Raw genomic sequence first — 14,577 nt, forward strand, 5'->3', positions numbered from 1 at the left:
TTTGGTCGGAATAGCGAAAATCGCTGATTTCGGGAATTTTCGCGATTCTCGACCTTATTCTGCGATCTTTAAACGTTTGTAGCTCGGAGCAACGTTAACCGATTTTGATGAAATTTTAGGCACGTGTACAACTTACTTCAATCTACAAACGGTTTTTTTTTTTAAATTTTCATTACAAGCTCACAAAAAAAAAGTTTAAAAATCGACCTTTACTGTTCTTTTCGCTATTCCAACCATATACATTTTTTTTCAAAACGACGAAACGCGTCAGTTAGCAAACAAATCCTTCTAGCTTCTCAAAAAAATTCAAGTTGTTTGGACCAATTCTAAAAAAGTTATGCGATTTTAAAAATTGTCCGAATATTAATGCGAGCCACTGTATGGGGTGGGCGGATACTTTTGTGAGTATGTAACTGTATATTTCACTTGCGCAACGAGAAACGCACTTTCAGTAGCGTGCACGCAGTTTTCAATAATTTATTGGGCGACTTAAAAGTGAATGTTATCGGCGCACCGGTTCGGTCTTTTTTTTCCTTGAGGTTCCTTAAGGTTTCTTGTCCAAATTTATTTATTTATCTTGTCCAAAAAATTAACATCGACGTGTAAAAACTTTCCTTTGTTAAAGAAGTAGGTGTGTATATTTCGCCATCCATTTTAAATAAAATAATATAGAATTTCGACCGTAAAGAATTTTTAAAACTTAAAAGTAAAAATTTTACAAAATTCTTTTACGGTCGAAATTCTAAATCATTTTATTTATTGGGCGACTAAACCAGGGTGCCGTTAACATTGTAAATAGGCTACAAAATTAATAGATTGCTTTTCAGCACCATCTACACTATTTACAGGGTGTTTCCGAAATCGTGGTAAGACCGGAAAAAAGATGATGTCTCGTGCAAGAATTATAGAATGAAATTTGGTCACATAAGCTTCCATTTTCGAGAAAATCGATTTGAAAGCGGATGCAATTTTTAATCCAGTGCCGCCGACTTAACAAATCTGAAAAATCTATTATCTCGAAAATAAAATCCTGTGGAAAAAAAAGTTACCCCATAATTTCGAATTATTTTTACGCGAGGATTCATTTATTTAAAAATTGTGGGATATTTAGTGACCAATTTTGCTGATTTTCTTTTCAAAATCGATCTTCGCGAAATCAAAGCCACGTATAAAATAAAATTAACTCTAAATTTTCAACTCACTTTCGCACAAGTAGTCACCCCATTTTCTGGTTGCACCACAGTCTCCTGAACACCCCCTATTACCCTGAGAAGCACAACAGACTTCGAACCTAATTTTCTGGGAAAAGGAGGCCAGCGCAAAGAAAACTGGCTCCTCAGTTTCGACTTTCATTTTTGAGGTAGAAATACCCGCCGCCCCGGCAGCGTCGCTTATAAGCCGTACACCTGGCAAAGTAGCAATTTTATCTAAATTAGAGCGCGAGCGAGCTGCCCAATTTCCCGCGAGTACACCGCGGCGGAAGCTTGGATTCTGATTAATCGAAAACGCTGCCCGGTATCAGATTCCCCGCCAGTTATTTCTGCAATTCCCACCCCTCGGGCTTTGGTGTTATCCGAGGCTTTCCCGAATCGATCTCACTTTTCCTGGTTTTCCAACGGCGCCGCGGCGCATTCTATTCCCGCGGGGCCTTGATCTTTCGAATTGTCCGCGATTCGGATCTTCGCAGGAGCCGAGGCGTTCGTAAAAAGTCAACGGTGGCTCTAGCGGCCTAGCGCGACGTCGTTAGAGGCGCGATGAACTTTAAAGCAGTGTCTCGCGTGCGCGGAAGCGGGACAACAATAGCGGCCGGCGAGCGGTTGATAATGATTCAAAGAACTCGCGGGGCTAATCATTGTCCATCATCCTCCATCTGACTGTCGGTCGACAATGGGTCCGAGTAAAGCGGAGGGAGCCCCGTGGATCGTTGATCTCGGCGCGCTCTGTCGCAGCTCTGCGACCTATCGATGCGCGGTGCTCGAACGACCGGGGGATGACGAATATCGGGCGAAGGAGAATGGTGAAAATTAGTCACTTTTGGACCTGGCTGGCAACGAAAGGTTTTTGCAGGATATGTTTCTACGGGTCTTAAGGAACCCGAAATGCATAATTGTTTAACCTGGAGCCGATGGGAAAGTTATAAATAATAAGCGAATATTTAAAAAAATCATTTTTTCGAAAATTTTTTCCGACAGATGGATAGACCTTCAGAAACGGTATAACTTTTGTCTGAATAGTTTTTCGATATCTTTTGTAATTTACGAGTTACAAGCTGTGGCGGAATTTAAGAAAAGAGACCCAAGTGGCAAACGTTCTGAGGGGCCCATTTTTCGGTAAAATGAGGAGGTAGTTTAGTAAAAGGGGGTAAGTGTACAGAGATAGTGTGTAGAAGAAGATATTGTGCTTGGATGAAATTATAATGGTTTTTGTCGACAGGGCCCTACGGGGGCCTTCTGAGCAGGGGCCCTTTTTCGTGAAAGTAAAGCGGTAGTTTACTGAAAACGGGCTTAGTGTAGTAATACAGAAAAAAATATATAGTTTGGATAATATCATAATTGTTTTAAGGATTGGGCCCTGGGGCAGGGGCCCAGGTGGCAACTGCTCATTGGCCGCCCTGTTAAATCCGCCACTGGTTACAAGCGCATAAGTAAAACGGCACTTAAGTGAGGAAAGAGAAATGCATCTTGAATCTTCACGCCGGTGTACCTACTTACAGGGTTTGTTGGTTTTTAAAAACCGTTTTGTTTTTATAAATTTGTAAAATTCGAAAATCGGTTTTCAAATTTAATACTAGAATTAATGTGTTAGAATGAATTAATTATTTAATTAAAAACGTTAACATTTTGGTACTTCAAATCGCCTCGTGCACAAGCATATTGTAGTAGGTAACAGTTTACTGTGAAACTAATCTTCACGAGTTCATATTTTCAGAAGAAAAATACCAAATGAAATAAAGATTTATAATTTATATTTTATACGGATTTTAGTTACTTTTACTTTGGGTTTTGTATAGATAGAGTATATTTTATTTCGTTACACTTTTGTAATTCCATAAATATTTTTAAAAAACTGACAATTTTTAAAATAAGTGCAAAAAATTATATTTTTTGTGAAAATTCGAAAACCGGTTTTTTCAAAAGTCCATTTTCATCTAAACCCTCCTGGTGTACTCGGTCATTATGACATTACACAATGAAACATTAACTCAAACGGTGTTTAAAAAGATTGTCATTATTTTTCTAGCAAATATTTTCTGGTATTGGGAATATTTTTACTAACGATGACATTTTGAACTTTACGCTTATTTTTTATAACTTTCCCCTCGTCTCCGTGGTAAACAATTATGTATTTCGGATTCCTTGAGACCTGTACAAACATATCCTGTAAAAAACTTTCGTTGCCAGCCAAGTCCAAAAGCGACAAATTTTTATTATTCTCCTTTGGTTTTGGATACGGCGCTGGCGAAATTAGGGGATGATGAACTCAGAGAACATTTTCCATTTTGAGGCCTTGAGGGATCCTCAGCCTCGGTCGAACGTGAACTTAAGTGGACGCGTCCTTTGAGACCCGACCCATTTCTTCGTGGCGCTTCATACTGCAGATGGGACTTTGAAAAATTCATTCGAAGGTGCGTCTTTTATTTTTCTTGTCGGGGGAAGAAAGTTGTTTAGGGAAAAATATTAAATTACTCTGGAAGAACATTTCTGATAGTAGAATTAGGGAAAGCGTTTCGTACCTTTTCCTTGAGTTTTAGAATTTTTAGTTAAAGCTTTGGGGCCCTTTAAAGAGTCCACAGCAGTGATTCCCAACCTGTGGGTCGCAAAGTGTTTTTTGAGAGTCCACCACAGTTTTTTTTTTTAAATAATATTTAAGTTAAAATTATATTCTGAAACGACTATTTTTAATGTTTCCTTTACCTTATTAAATTCACCATACCTTATATGGGGGGTTGCAGGTTATTTGAATATTATGAAAGGAGATCGCGACTCAAACAGGGTGGGGAAACACTGCTGTAGAGCTTCGAGAGTTTTTTTACTATAGTAGCGTTATCAAACAAATTCTAAAAGTTGCTGTAACAAATTAAGGAGAAGAATAGAATCTGCGTAAGTACTTTTATCGATGCAGCTTTTCACTAATCAATGTTTAGTCGTAAAGCGGTCGCAAAGTTCACGTGCGATCGCAATGATAACCGTTCGCGAAGGAGAAGGGGTCGCGGGTGTGCGGAGGTCAAAGATTATCCAACAAATGTCGCGCTGCTTTTGCAAATCGTTACTTTGCATAAAGAAACTACTACATAGTATCTATCTTCCTTTAGTGGACGCAGTAGTCTTTATAAAACGTTTGACTAGCTTGAATTCTTAGATGGCGGATTTTACTTAGTTATACACTTCGTTGTAACTAAAGGGCATTCCCCGTTAAATAAATAAATAAATAAATAAATAAATAAATAAACAAATAAATAAATAAATAAAAAATATTTTAACCGCTGTTTGGATGCATTTTGTCTTATAATTTTACTCGTGCACACCTCCGAATAAAATTTATATTAGATTCTAATCTCGTGACCTAAAATTTCTATTCTCTTCAAGAACTAACACTAAGGAATGCAAATTTTTTTTAATGGTAAATTCGTGATTTATGGTAGATGAACTTTAGAGGAGATCCAAGAGAATATCGAATATTGTATGTCCACTTTTTGTGAAACTGTGTATTTCTTTAATTACAAAGCAGCCCTGCATTTTTAAAATTCCTTTCCCCTAAAACGCTAAAAGTGGACGTACGATATTTCCACATCGATATGTTTCGTAGTAATTTGAGAATTACATAGTTATGTCGCAGATTGAAGAATTAACCCTCCATATCAAATAGGGGCGAGTGGATTTTCTGTGACCCATTTTCTATTGACCCAGTCTAATTAATATTATATATTGAATAGTGAATTTATCTTCATTTCTGTTAAAAAAAATTTCCTCTCTTCCAAAGCACACGATGCTGCAGAACTTTTCCATTCATTATTCCATAAGTAGTTACCTCTACCTTCACAATGCTTTTGAAAATCAGTGAAGGGATACATAAGTGAAAATGTAGCCCTTTAATCAAACTCTTCTACCCACATTAGCAGAATATAAACATAGCCATTACAGTGGAATACTAGATATTATAGTGTAACAAGAATAAACACTGAAATAAACAGGAATTTATAATAAATATCACCGCACACAGGGGCGTAGCCAGAATCTCATTCACCAAGGGGCAACAAATAGTGAAACCAAATTTGGAATTTATGTGCGCAGTTAGAAGTCAATACACCCGAGGTCGTATAACGCGGAATTACTTCCCAATTAAATTAATCATCCCTTTGTAAAAAATCAATTCAATTTTTGACGAACGCCTAATTTCTTTTGCTGTCCCAGAGGGGAAGGGGCAGGCGCCCACCCCTGTCTACCCCTTGGCTGCCGCAGGTCGACAGCAGACTAGAAAGTCAATGGCTATTAGGACATGAAAGAATAAAGCGAGACCCGAATCTAGGGCAAGGTTAGCCCTCGAAATAGACACTAAGTAGATAATAGACACTCGTATCAAAGAAAACAGAAAAAGACATCGGTGCACGATAACGCCAGACATGCAACTGCAATTAGCGGTGCGCGGACGGAGGCCGCACTTCTCGCCATTAATCGAAAAGAAACCCCAGCTCGCGGCCGATTTCTCCCCGGCGGAGATAATTCCGCGGGCGCCCGTAATCTCTCGTAATCCTATCCTGCCGAATTATTAATCTCCGATTTCGTCATCCGTCCGCCGCGCTAATCTCTCCATCCTTGACACAACCAATAACCTTTCCACGCGGGGGGAACGGGGCACGGCCGGTCTCGGTTGACCCTCCCCTATCGTTCGGCCCGCTAATCGACAAATTCGTATCGAGCCGAGCCGGACAATCCATCCGATCCGTTCACCCGCCACGGAGGTATCGCTCGACCGCGATAACCACCGGCATGCTCGCGATCGGCCGCACGAAAATTATTTATTAGCACAGCCGCAAATGTTCCCTCGCTTCGACGAACCGAAGCCTTTATTCAAAGTAAAAATATATAATCTGCATACAGGTTTGTTTTAGAGTTTGTTGGCTTTTAAAAAGCAGATTTGAAAACGGTTTTTTTGGGGGGAGGGGATAAATTTGGAAAATTTGAGAATAGAATTTTTAAATTTAAAAAAATTGTTGTAGATACTAGAATTAATATGGGAAAATTAATTTAGTATTTAATTGGGAATGTTAATATTTTGACTTGGAAGCGCCTCGAGCTCAAGCATATTTTTGCAAATGTTTTCTGTGAAACTAATCTTCGTGAGTTCATGTTTGCTGAAGGAAAATGCTAAATGGTAGAAAGATTTTTAATTTATTTTTTGTACGGATTTTAGTTATTTCAGTTTTTATTTATTTGGTTCTGTAGAGATGGGGTATATTTTAGTTTGTTATACTTTTGTAATTCCAGAAATATTTAAAAATCTGAGAAATTTTTAAATAAGTATAAATATTGTTTTGCTGTTTTAATTATACAATTTTTTGTGAAAAAAAAATCCTAAACCGGTGGAGCCGGTTATTCTGGAATACTGGGATTCGAGAACCGGTTTTTGTATAAACTTCAGTCTCTTTAATCAAAGTATTAAGTTGCTGCGCAAGTATAGTGAAGTTTGAATTAAAATATTTCTTGCTTTTTTACTATTTTATTTATTTCAGCTTTTTCAGTTTCTGTGACATTTCTCTAGTCATACATCGGCGGTAGCAATTGTTATCGCATTCTGTAACCCAGTGTTCTGTTCACTAACGTACTCAGGATTTAATCTTGGGGGAGCCGAGTTGAGGGAGTAAAAATATATTTAAGCAAATTCGATAAAATTGATTAAGTGATTATAAATATCTACTTAAAGAATAAAATCAACTTCTCTTGTCTTCTTACAAAGACCCTTCTTCGCGGGGTGCCACGGGCCCTCCCCTGCCGGGTGCGCCCCTCAAAGAAGGGTCTTTGTAAGAAGACAAGAGAACTTGATTTTATTCTTTAAATAAATATTTATAATCACTTAATCAATTTTATCGAATTTGCTTAAATATATTTTTACTCCCTCAACTCGGCTCCCCCAAGATTAAATCCTGAGTGCGTTAGTGAACAGAACACTGGGTTACAGAATGCAATAACAATTGCTACTGCCGATGTATGACTAGAGAAATGTCACAGAAACTGAAAAAGCTGAAATAAATAAAATAGTAAAAAAAGCAAGAAATATTTTAATTCAAACTTCACTATACTATAAAATCTACAATGAGATTTTACACGAGAAAAAAATCTCAGCGACAACTAACTGCAAGTAATAAAAACAGTCGTTCGCGTTGATATTTTTGAAAATATACCATGAAACTTGTCTCCGGAGGGTCTACTTTCCCCAAAAAATTAAAATCTGTCCATTAGTGGAAGCACGTCTTGAAATAATCGTCTCCTGAGAGTACAGTCCCCTGTGAGACACGATATTTTGTGTCGCATATTGGATTTGCACCCTCGCACCATCTTCCTCGACTGCCCACGACCTTTTGCCACGTTTCCGTTAAAATTACAAGCGGGCGTGGCAGAAGACGACAGTTCCGTCCACCCGGAGTGAGGTAGCGAACTTTTGCGCCGACCTGATGCATACTCGGCCCGCACAGAATCCCGGGGAGACTGTCCCATGCATTTCAGAAGGCGCCCCCTCGCCGTTGCAGCGCGCCGCGAACTTGGATGAGAATTTGTTGCTGCGTGGGTGAGCTTTCCGCCCCATTGTGGCCGGCCGACAGGAGTCTCGGGGATATTGGGGGCGAGGGGATGTTAAAAATGTCCGCTCGGTCCGGGGGTGGGCGTAGCGGCTCCATTCACGCCTCAAGTTTCACTTCGGCAAAGTAACTTTCGGATTTGTGCGAGTGCGGACGTAAAGAACCGAGGGATGGCGCGGGGGATGTTTAGTGGGCGGGTGAAAAATTTGTCTAGACCATGGTTGTTCTGAAAAGAAGCTTCGGAGCGGCGAAGGAGCTTCTCGGTTCGAGTTAGGTGGGGCAACCCCCTGCGACACGAGGAATTAAGGGACGATGATGGGGTGGCGGGAGCGCGGTGTTTATCGCGGTGTTGCAAAATTCCTTTGCATCGCTGACGGTGGGTGATAGTTTGCACGAAAGTTTTACAACCACGAGGCAACTTTTTTTTTGTGGATTTAAGGGTGAAGTTGGGACGTGTTTCTTAAAGCAACTTATAATGTTGTATCTACTTTGGGGGTGGAGTTTTTGTACTCTGTGTTTATTATTACTATCAAGCGGTTTTTTAGTTTGCACTATTTTCAGATTATGTACCATGCGCAGAAAATTGTTGAGGGTTGCGTGAAAGGGGAAGTGCAGGCATAAAGCCAGGGCTGCAGTGAGTTGCGTGGAATGGGTGGAGTAGGGCGGAGCGGAAAATTTAAATTTGAAGTTTCAGTTGGCTTGGGTGCGGGATAGTTGTCTTTTGATTAATCAAACACAGCTGTAAAAAAAATTTGGAAAAATATTCATGTCTGCAGGTTCATTTTTCTCCTAAAAATGATTATATAATCATACTATATAGGCGAAAATTTAAATTTTAATTTTCAGTTTGGCCTGGGTGCGGGATAGTTGTCTTTTGATTAACCAAACACAACTGTAAAAAAAATTTGGAAACATATTCATGTCTGCAAGTTCATTTTTCTCCTAAAAATGATCATATAATCATTTTTAGGAGAATAAGGAACCTGTAGTCATGAATATTTTTCCAATTTTTTTTTTACAGTTGTGTTTGGTTAATCAAAAGACAAACAACTATCCCGCACCCAGGGCAACTGAAAATTCAAATTTAAATTTTCGCCTATATAGTATCGCTCCGCCCCAGTGTGGAGTATTCCATACTTGAGATTGTGCTGTGTGTGGAATTCGACATTCGGCAATTTGGAAGGCATTTTACCATTTTTTTTGTTAGCGTACTATTGTTTTTTAGGCTGTTGACATTTTTTGATCTTTCAATTTGTACTCACCCCTCCCCCTCCCCCAACTACCTGACTTTACTGTAATGGAAAATGGGGGAGATTTTCGTGAAACAAAAATTCCTGCGGCCCTGCGTTCTTTTTAAACGATTTCATGTAGCTTCACTTCTCTGTCGGTTTGTTTATTTGGTTCAACTCTTGTAACTCAATTTAGGGGCTCTGTGGAAAACATGCACATGCCCCATATGCATAAATTTCGTTTCTTATGGATCCATTATTTTTTTTTCAAGAAGGATTATATATATTTTTGCGAACTTTTTATTTTATAGAAATCTATGAACATTGAACTATAAACTGTGATATTTTGAATAATATGTGAACATAACAAATACGAAAATTTTTAGGTAAAAAAATCATGAAACGGTGGCACGTGCCTGTTTTCCACTGGGCCCCTCAATTTTAATCCACTTCCACGAATCCAATATAGACTTGGCGTACGTAATTACGATGGCAATATAAATTTAAAAAAAAACACCCCCGACGGGGTGAAAAAATTGCGTCCCCTACGATTTCAACCCACAACTACAAATTCAGTCGACTTGAAATCAGCATCCTGTGTTCTTCTCGAAAACGGCAAAAAAGTCGCTGCGCTGCCTGAATAGTGCCATCCCGATTTTCGTAAATTTTCAATTTATCGAGAAATGATCCGTCACGTCCAGAAACTTCAAATTTTCAAGCTTCTTTCAGTTGCAAAACTCATGCACTAAAAAATAAGGAATTATTTTTAAAAAATAGGGAATTATTTTTAAAAAATAAGGAATTATTTTTAAAAAATAAGAAATTATTTTTAAAAAATAAGGAATTATTTTTAAAAATAAGGAATTATTTTTAAAAAATAAGGAATTATTTTTAAAAAATAAGGAATTATTTTTAAAAAATAAGGAATTATTTTTAAAAAATAAGGAATTATTTTTTAGTCCATTTTTACCAAATTAAATAAAATCATTTAAATTAAAAATTTGTTTTTATATATTTTATTTTATTTGGAGAAGTAGAGTGGTGAAGTGGAGCCACGGAGACTCGTTAAATAACAGGCATAGCTTCGCGCAAAGTAGGGTTAACACTTGGGTACCTCCAAGTAGGGTTAACACTTTTCCTGGTTTGGAATTCGCGTCGATATTTTTTTAAACAGCGTCGACAGTATCGACCGAGAGTCCCTGAGTGTTGAATTTGCGAAGAAACCAAGCCTGGAATGCACTTTGGACAAAACTTTCCTGGCAGAGGCGATCGTTTGGAAAAGCCTGGCGGACTTAAAGGGCCATTTTTCAATACCTTGCGCCACTCAGGGTGTTAATAATATCTCAAGGAAACGAAGCGTCCTTAAGGTGCTTTTGAATTCTATTAACCCCCTTTGACTACGTTTATCGGAGAAATAGGGAGGGATTCGGTAAACATTGCTAATCTTTGGGACAGATAAGAGTTACGGAGACTTTTCGCGTATTATTTCGCAAATAAGATAATTAAGGGATTGAAAAATTCTTGCCATCGGTCTCTTATCTGCCGCAGATGTTTCGAAACGGTTTCACCAATGTTGTCGAGAGTTTCGATTATACACGCATGTATAACGAATCTGGTATTCGAAACGGTTTAATAATTTTATTGTTGAATTTAAAATTCGTGATAGTTGAAGAATTAACGAGAACTCCATTTTTGAAAGAGGGAAACAAGAGGCTCGGACAATTTTAAACTACCCTCCAATTAATTTTGGAATAATCTGTCGACCGAAAGCACTGTATAAAAATTTTAGCAAGCCACGAGTCACGCAAATAGCGCGTGGGACATCCCCCTATTAAAAGATGCAGGTGAAATTCTCCAGCTGCTAAAATTTTGCCCCTCACCCCTAAATATTTAACGTCGCATCACACTTTTACTCTAATCCACGCAGAAACCCCAATTTCCCTTGGAGGAAAGGACCTACTGCTTTTTACCAATTTATTTCCACGACAAGAAGAAACACTTTCTCTAGTAAAAATGGAGTGCCATTTACTCCCTTCCACGACGTAGCAGACGCTGAAATTGTCTTTCAAAAAAAGAGCACAATTTCTCTTTTACTATTCCCCTGAAAAAAAACGTTATTTCTGACCAATTAAGCCTCGAAATATTTTTGCAGGAAAATGTTTCCCTCGTCTCATTCTTTGGCAGGGAGATGATTTTTGCGCGAAGAACACCGTGCGTTACTTAGCCCTCTCCATTACCCATAAAACCCTCGAGCCTCCTAAAAAAAAGCGTGCCATTCTTTCCCTAATCTTCCAAAGAAACTTTCACAACAGGGAACAGACTTGTCTAGCCCATCCCTTCAGAAGTGTCAAAACTTCTGCCGCGAGAAAGATTCATCCCTCCGTTTGATTTCTCTTCTCCCTCGCAGGCATCTTTACAACACCTCGCGCCTTACCATTCGCGAGGGCTGCAAATATTTCTCTAACGAGCTCGGCAGCAATTCCCCCTTAATTCTCCACCTTCGCCGAGAGGAATTCCCAGGCTGTCCCCTCAAAAAAAAATCAGACCGTCCGCCGATTGTAATTTCCTCGAAACGTCCCCTTTCGCGATAATTACTTCTTTCCTTCCGCCACTCTAAAGCACTCCAAGCAGTACGCGAAGCAAATTGGACTACAAACAAGACGTAAAACGTTGGATTCCTCCCCCTGCCGAAACTTGCGCCTTCCTCCACCCTCCTAATTCCAATCCCCGAAGTAACCGAAGTTTAAACTCGAGAGACGTGACCGAAAGAGCACTGTTCTCCACAGAGCAAATGGACCTGCTTCCCAGCCGGAGTTGGGCATTAACTAGATAAAAAATAATTTAAATAACGGACCAAACAGAAGCTACTTTAACTTCGAATTATTTCTCAGAGTTAACTTCATTCGACACACGAGGGAGAATACTTTCATTTGTCACTCGAAATTTTTATTTCACCCTTCGTTGCATAACTTCTTCCATTTTGGAAGAAAACACAACTTTGGACTCGCACGAGTGATAATAATAAAAAAATTGTGTTTCGTTTATTCTTCCACTTTTTCCGCCATTACGATTATGATTAGAAAGTAGGATATGTATGTTTCACGATAAAATAGATAATCCCATTACAGGCTAGTTAAAACAAAAAAAAAAAAATTAAAAAGGAAATATATGTTGCTCATTTGCAACAGTGTGCAACGAAGGGTTAATTAAAATTTTTGCCTGTCTCTGTTCCCAACACTAACCCCGTCCCCCTCCAACCCTTAAATTCCAACCAGTCTGCCCAGATTCGAATCTTAAACAAGGGCCCGTTCCACCCCCGCGACCTGGGTCGGCTCGAAGGAAGCTCTTCTACCCCCGGAAACATGCTCATCCCCGTCTGCTTACCGGCCGATTCAGCTACCGCGAACAGAAGAAAGAGGCAGGCGAGGGCGGTCCCCGCGAGTCGAGGTGGATGCCCCATGACGACGTGCCCGTAGTCAGAGGTCTTGCTAGCACTGTCACCACAATGTCTATCAGCCGAGGAACACGAGATGCGGCCACGAGTGTACACCACAAAAGCATCGGGGCTTTTCTTCGCGCGCGCTTTTATGCTCTCGCGGCGGGGACCCCTTCCCCCGAGGCTCGCCCGCTCGGCTGTCCCCCGCGGCCGCTGGACATTGGCATACGCGGGCCCCGTGTGTGCTCTATTCATCACGCTGCCGCTGGCAGATAACGAGATCCTGGGCCGCAGAAGGAAACGCCGAGATAGGACGCACGGCTCTGGGCACCGGGGCCCAGTTCCTCGAACGTTTACCTAAAACCGCGCGGGTATTAGAAACCCTCTTTGTGCCGCGGCAAGCGTTACGGCCATTGTCACCGTCATTCATCGGCATTCGTCACTCGCCGCTGGCCGTCGGTTTCCTTGTGCATCACCAACGGGAATGCGAGCGTTCTTGACCTTTGCCTGCGGCGAAGGAACCCGCGAGCGTTTTATTTGTGAAGGATCGAGGTTGTAAAGGAGAATGGTGGAAATTGGTCAATTTTGGACTTGGATGGCAACGAAAGCTTTTTACGGGACATGTTTCTGCGGGTCTTAAGGATTCTGGAATGCGTAATTGTTTACCCCGGAGGCCATGGGGGAGTTATAGATAATGAGGGAATATTGAAAGACAGTATTTTTTGGAAAATTCTTTTCGGCAGATATGTAGACCTTCAAAAACGGTGTAAGATTTGTTTAAATGGTTTTTGGATATCTTTTGTAATTTACGAGATACGAGCGCGTAAGTGAAGGGGTGGGTAGGGTAAACTTGCCTAATTCGCATCTGTGCCTAAATCGTACCTGCCCCTGATGTTTTTTTTAAGGGGCTGTTCTCGGTTTAGAGCCCATAAAAATAGGGCTGGGACTATTTGTCGAATTTTTCGGTATTCGAATATTCGAATACTTCAGTTACTCAATTATTCGAATACTTGGATATTCGAATACTATTCGAATATCCAAGTATTCGAATAGTGCGGTGTGAATTATAAATCAAGTTCATTAGGTTCATTAGTCAGGGTGAAGTCTTGTAAATTAATTTTAACCCACTTCCCACCATACTATTCAAATACATCAGTATTCGAATAGTATTCAAATACATCAGTATTCGAATAGTATTCAAATACACCAGTATTCGAATAGTATTCAAATACATCAGTATTCGAATAGTATTCAAATACATCAGTATTCGAATAATAACATTCGAATACTCAAATATTCGAATAGTAACGTTCGAATACTAAAATATTCGAAGTTTATTCGTAGCATTCGAATACTTGTAAAATATTCGAATATTAAATTATTCGAATAGTCCCAGCCCTAGTCACTATGCCGTCACTCCCCAAAAAAATATAAAGCAGGTATTTTTTTCGGGTACTTTTCGCTGAAATTTTGCCATGATTCTTAAGGATTTTGTACAGTTACTATTTGTGAGAGACGGTGGAACAAATTTCTATGTGAAACTATGTCTATTTTCAAGTTTATTTCTTGTTTTGACATCAACGAACAGTGTCCTATATTTTAGCGCCATAGATTTGAATTCAAATTGACCTATGTGCCTATTTCGTACCACCGTGTGTATATATATATAGTGATAGTGATGTTTTTGTTTGAAGTCTTGACAGTGTTTGGGAAGAAGACTGGTCACAAGGGGTTCTCTGACTTCCTCTGTATTTAGGGACCGTAGATAACGCAGTGCGTGGGAAGGTTTGACCGTTTGACCGTGAATTTTATCAGCTACCCTCTGTGTTCTGAGGGAGATTGCGTCAATGGGCCTGCAGTGCATCGATCTTGTACATGTAGCCGATGGTCTTTCAGCTTTCATTTTAACTTTGAACCGTGCCCTTATCGGTTCTATCGCTTTGTAATCACTCTAACATTATGGAAGGTTACCAGAGCGAGGTTTTTATAAGAAATTATTTGAAGAATTAGCACAATCTTCGCGACTGAATTTGTATGAACGTAAACGCTCTGCCTCTATCTGCCAGTTTCATTCTCGTGGCTGTTATCAATACTTTTATACGTGTAGTTCTGGGCTCGCT

The 14,577-nt window shown here is 39.7% G+C and overlaps 1 protein-coding gene across 2 annotated transcripts in view; it reads right to left on the reverse strand.

Moving 5' to 3' along the window:
* Apolpp (retinoid- and fatty-acid binding glycoprotein apolipophorin) overlaps positions 1-12,592 on the reverse strand; it is a 46,378-nt gene extending 33,786 nt beyond the window's left edge. For both annotated transcript variants that reach the window (XM_076825544.1, XM_076825542.1), the window contains exon 1: positions 12,406-12,592. In XM_076825544.1, coding sequence (XP_076681659.1) covers positions 12,406-12,481 — 76 coding nt within the window. In that variant the 5' untranslated portion in view covers positions 12,482-12,592. The remainder of the gene's footprint in view (positions 1-12,405) is intronic.
* Between the last annotated feature and the right edge of the window lie 1,985 nt (positions 12,593-14,577).

The sequence above is a fragment of the Andrena cerasifolii genome, chromosome 13 (assembly GCF_050908995.1).
Source record: "Andrena cerasifolii isolate SP2316 chromosome 13, iyAndCera1_principal, whole genome shotgun sequence".
Classification (NCBI taxonomy): domain Eukaryota; kingdom Metazoa; phylum Arthropoda; class Insecta; order Hymenoptera; family Andrenidae; genus Andrena; species Andrena cerasifolii.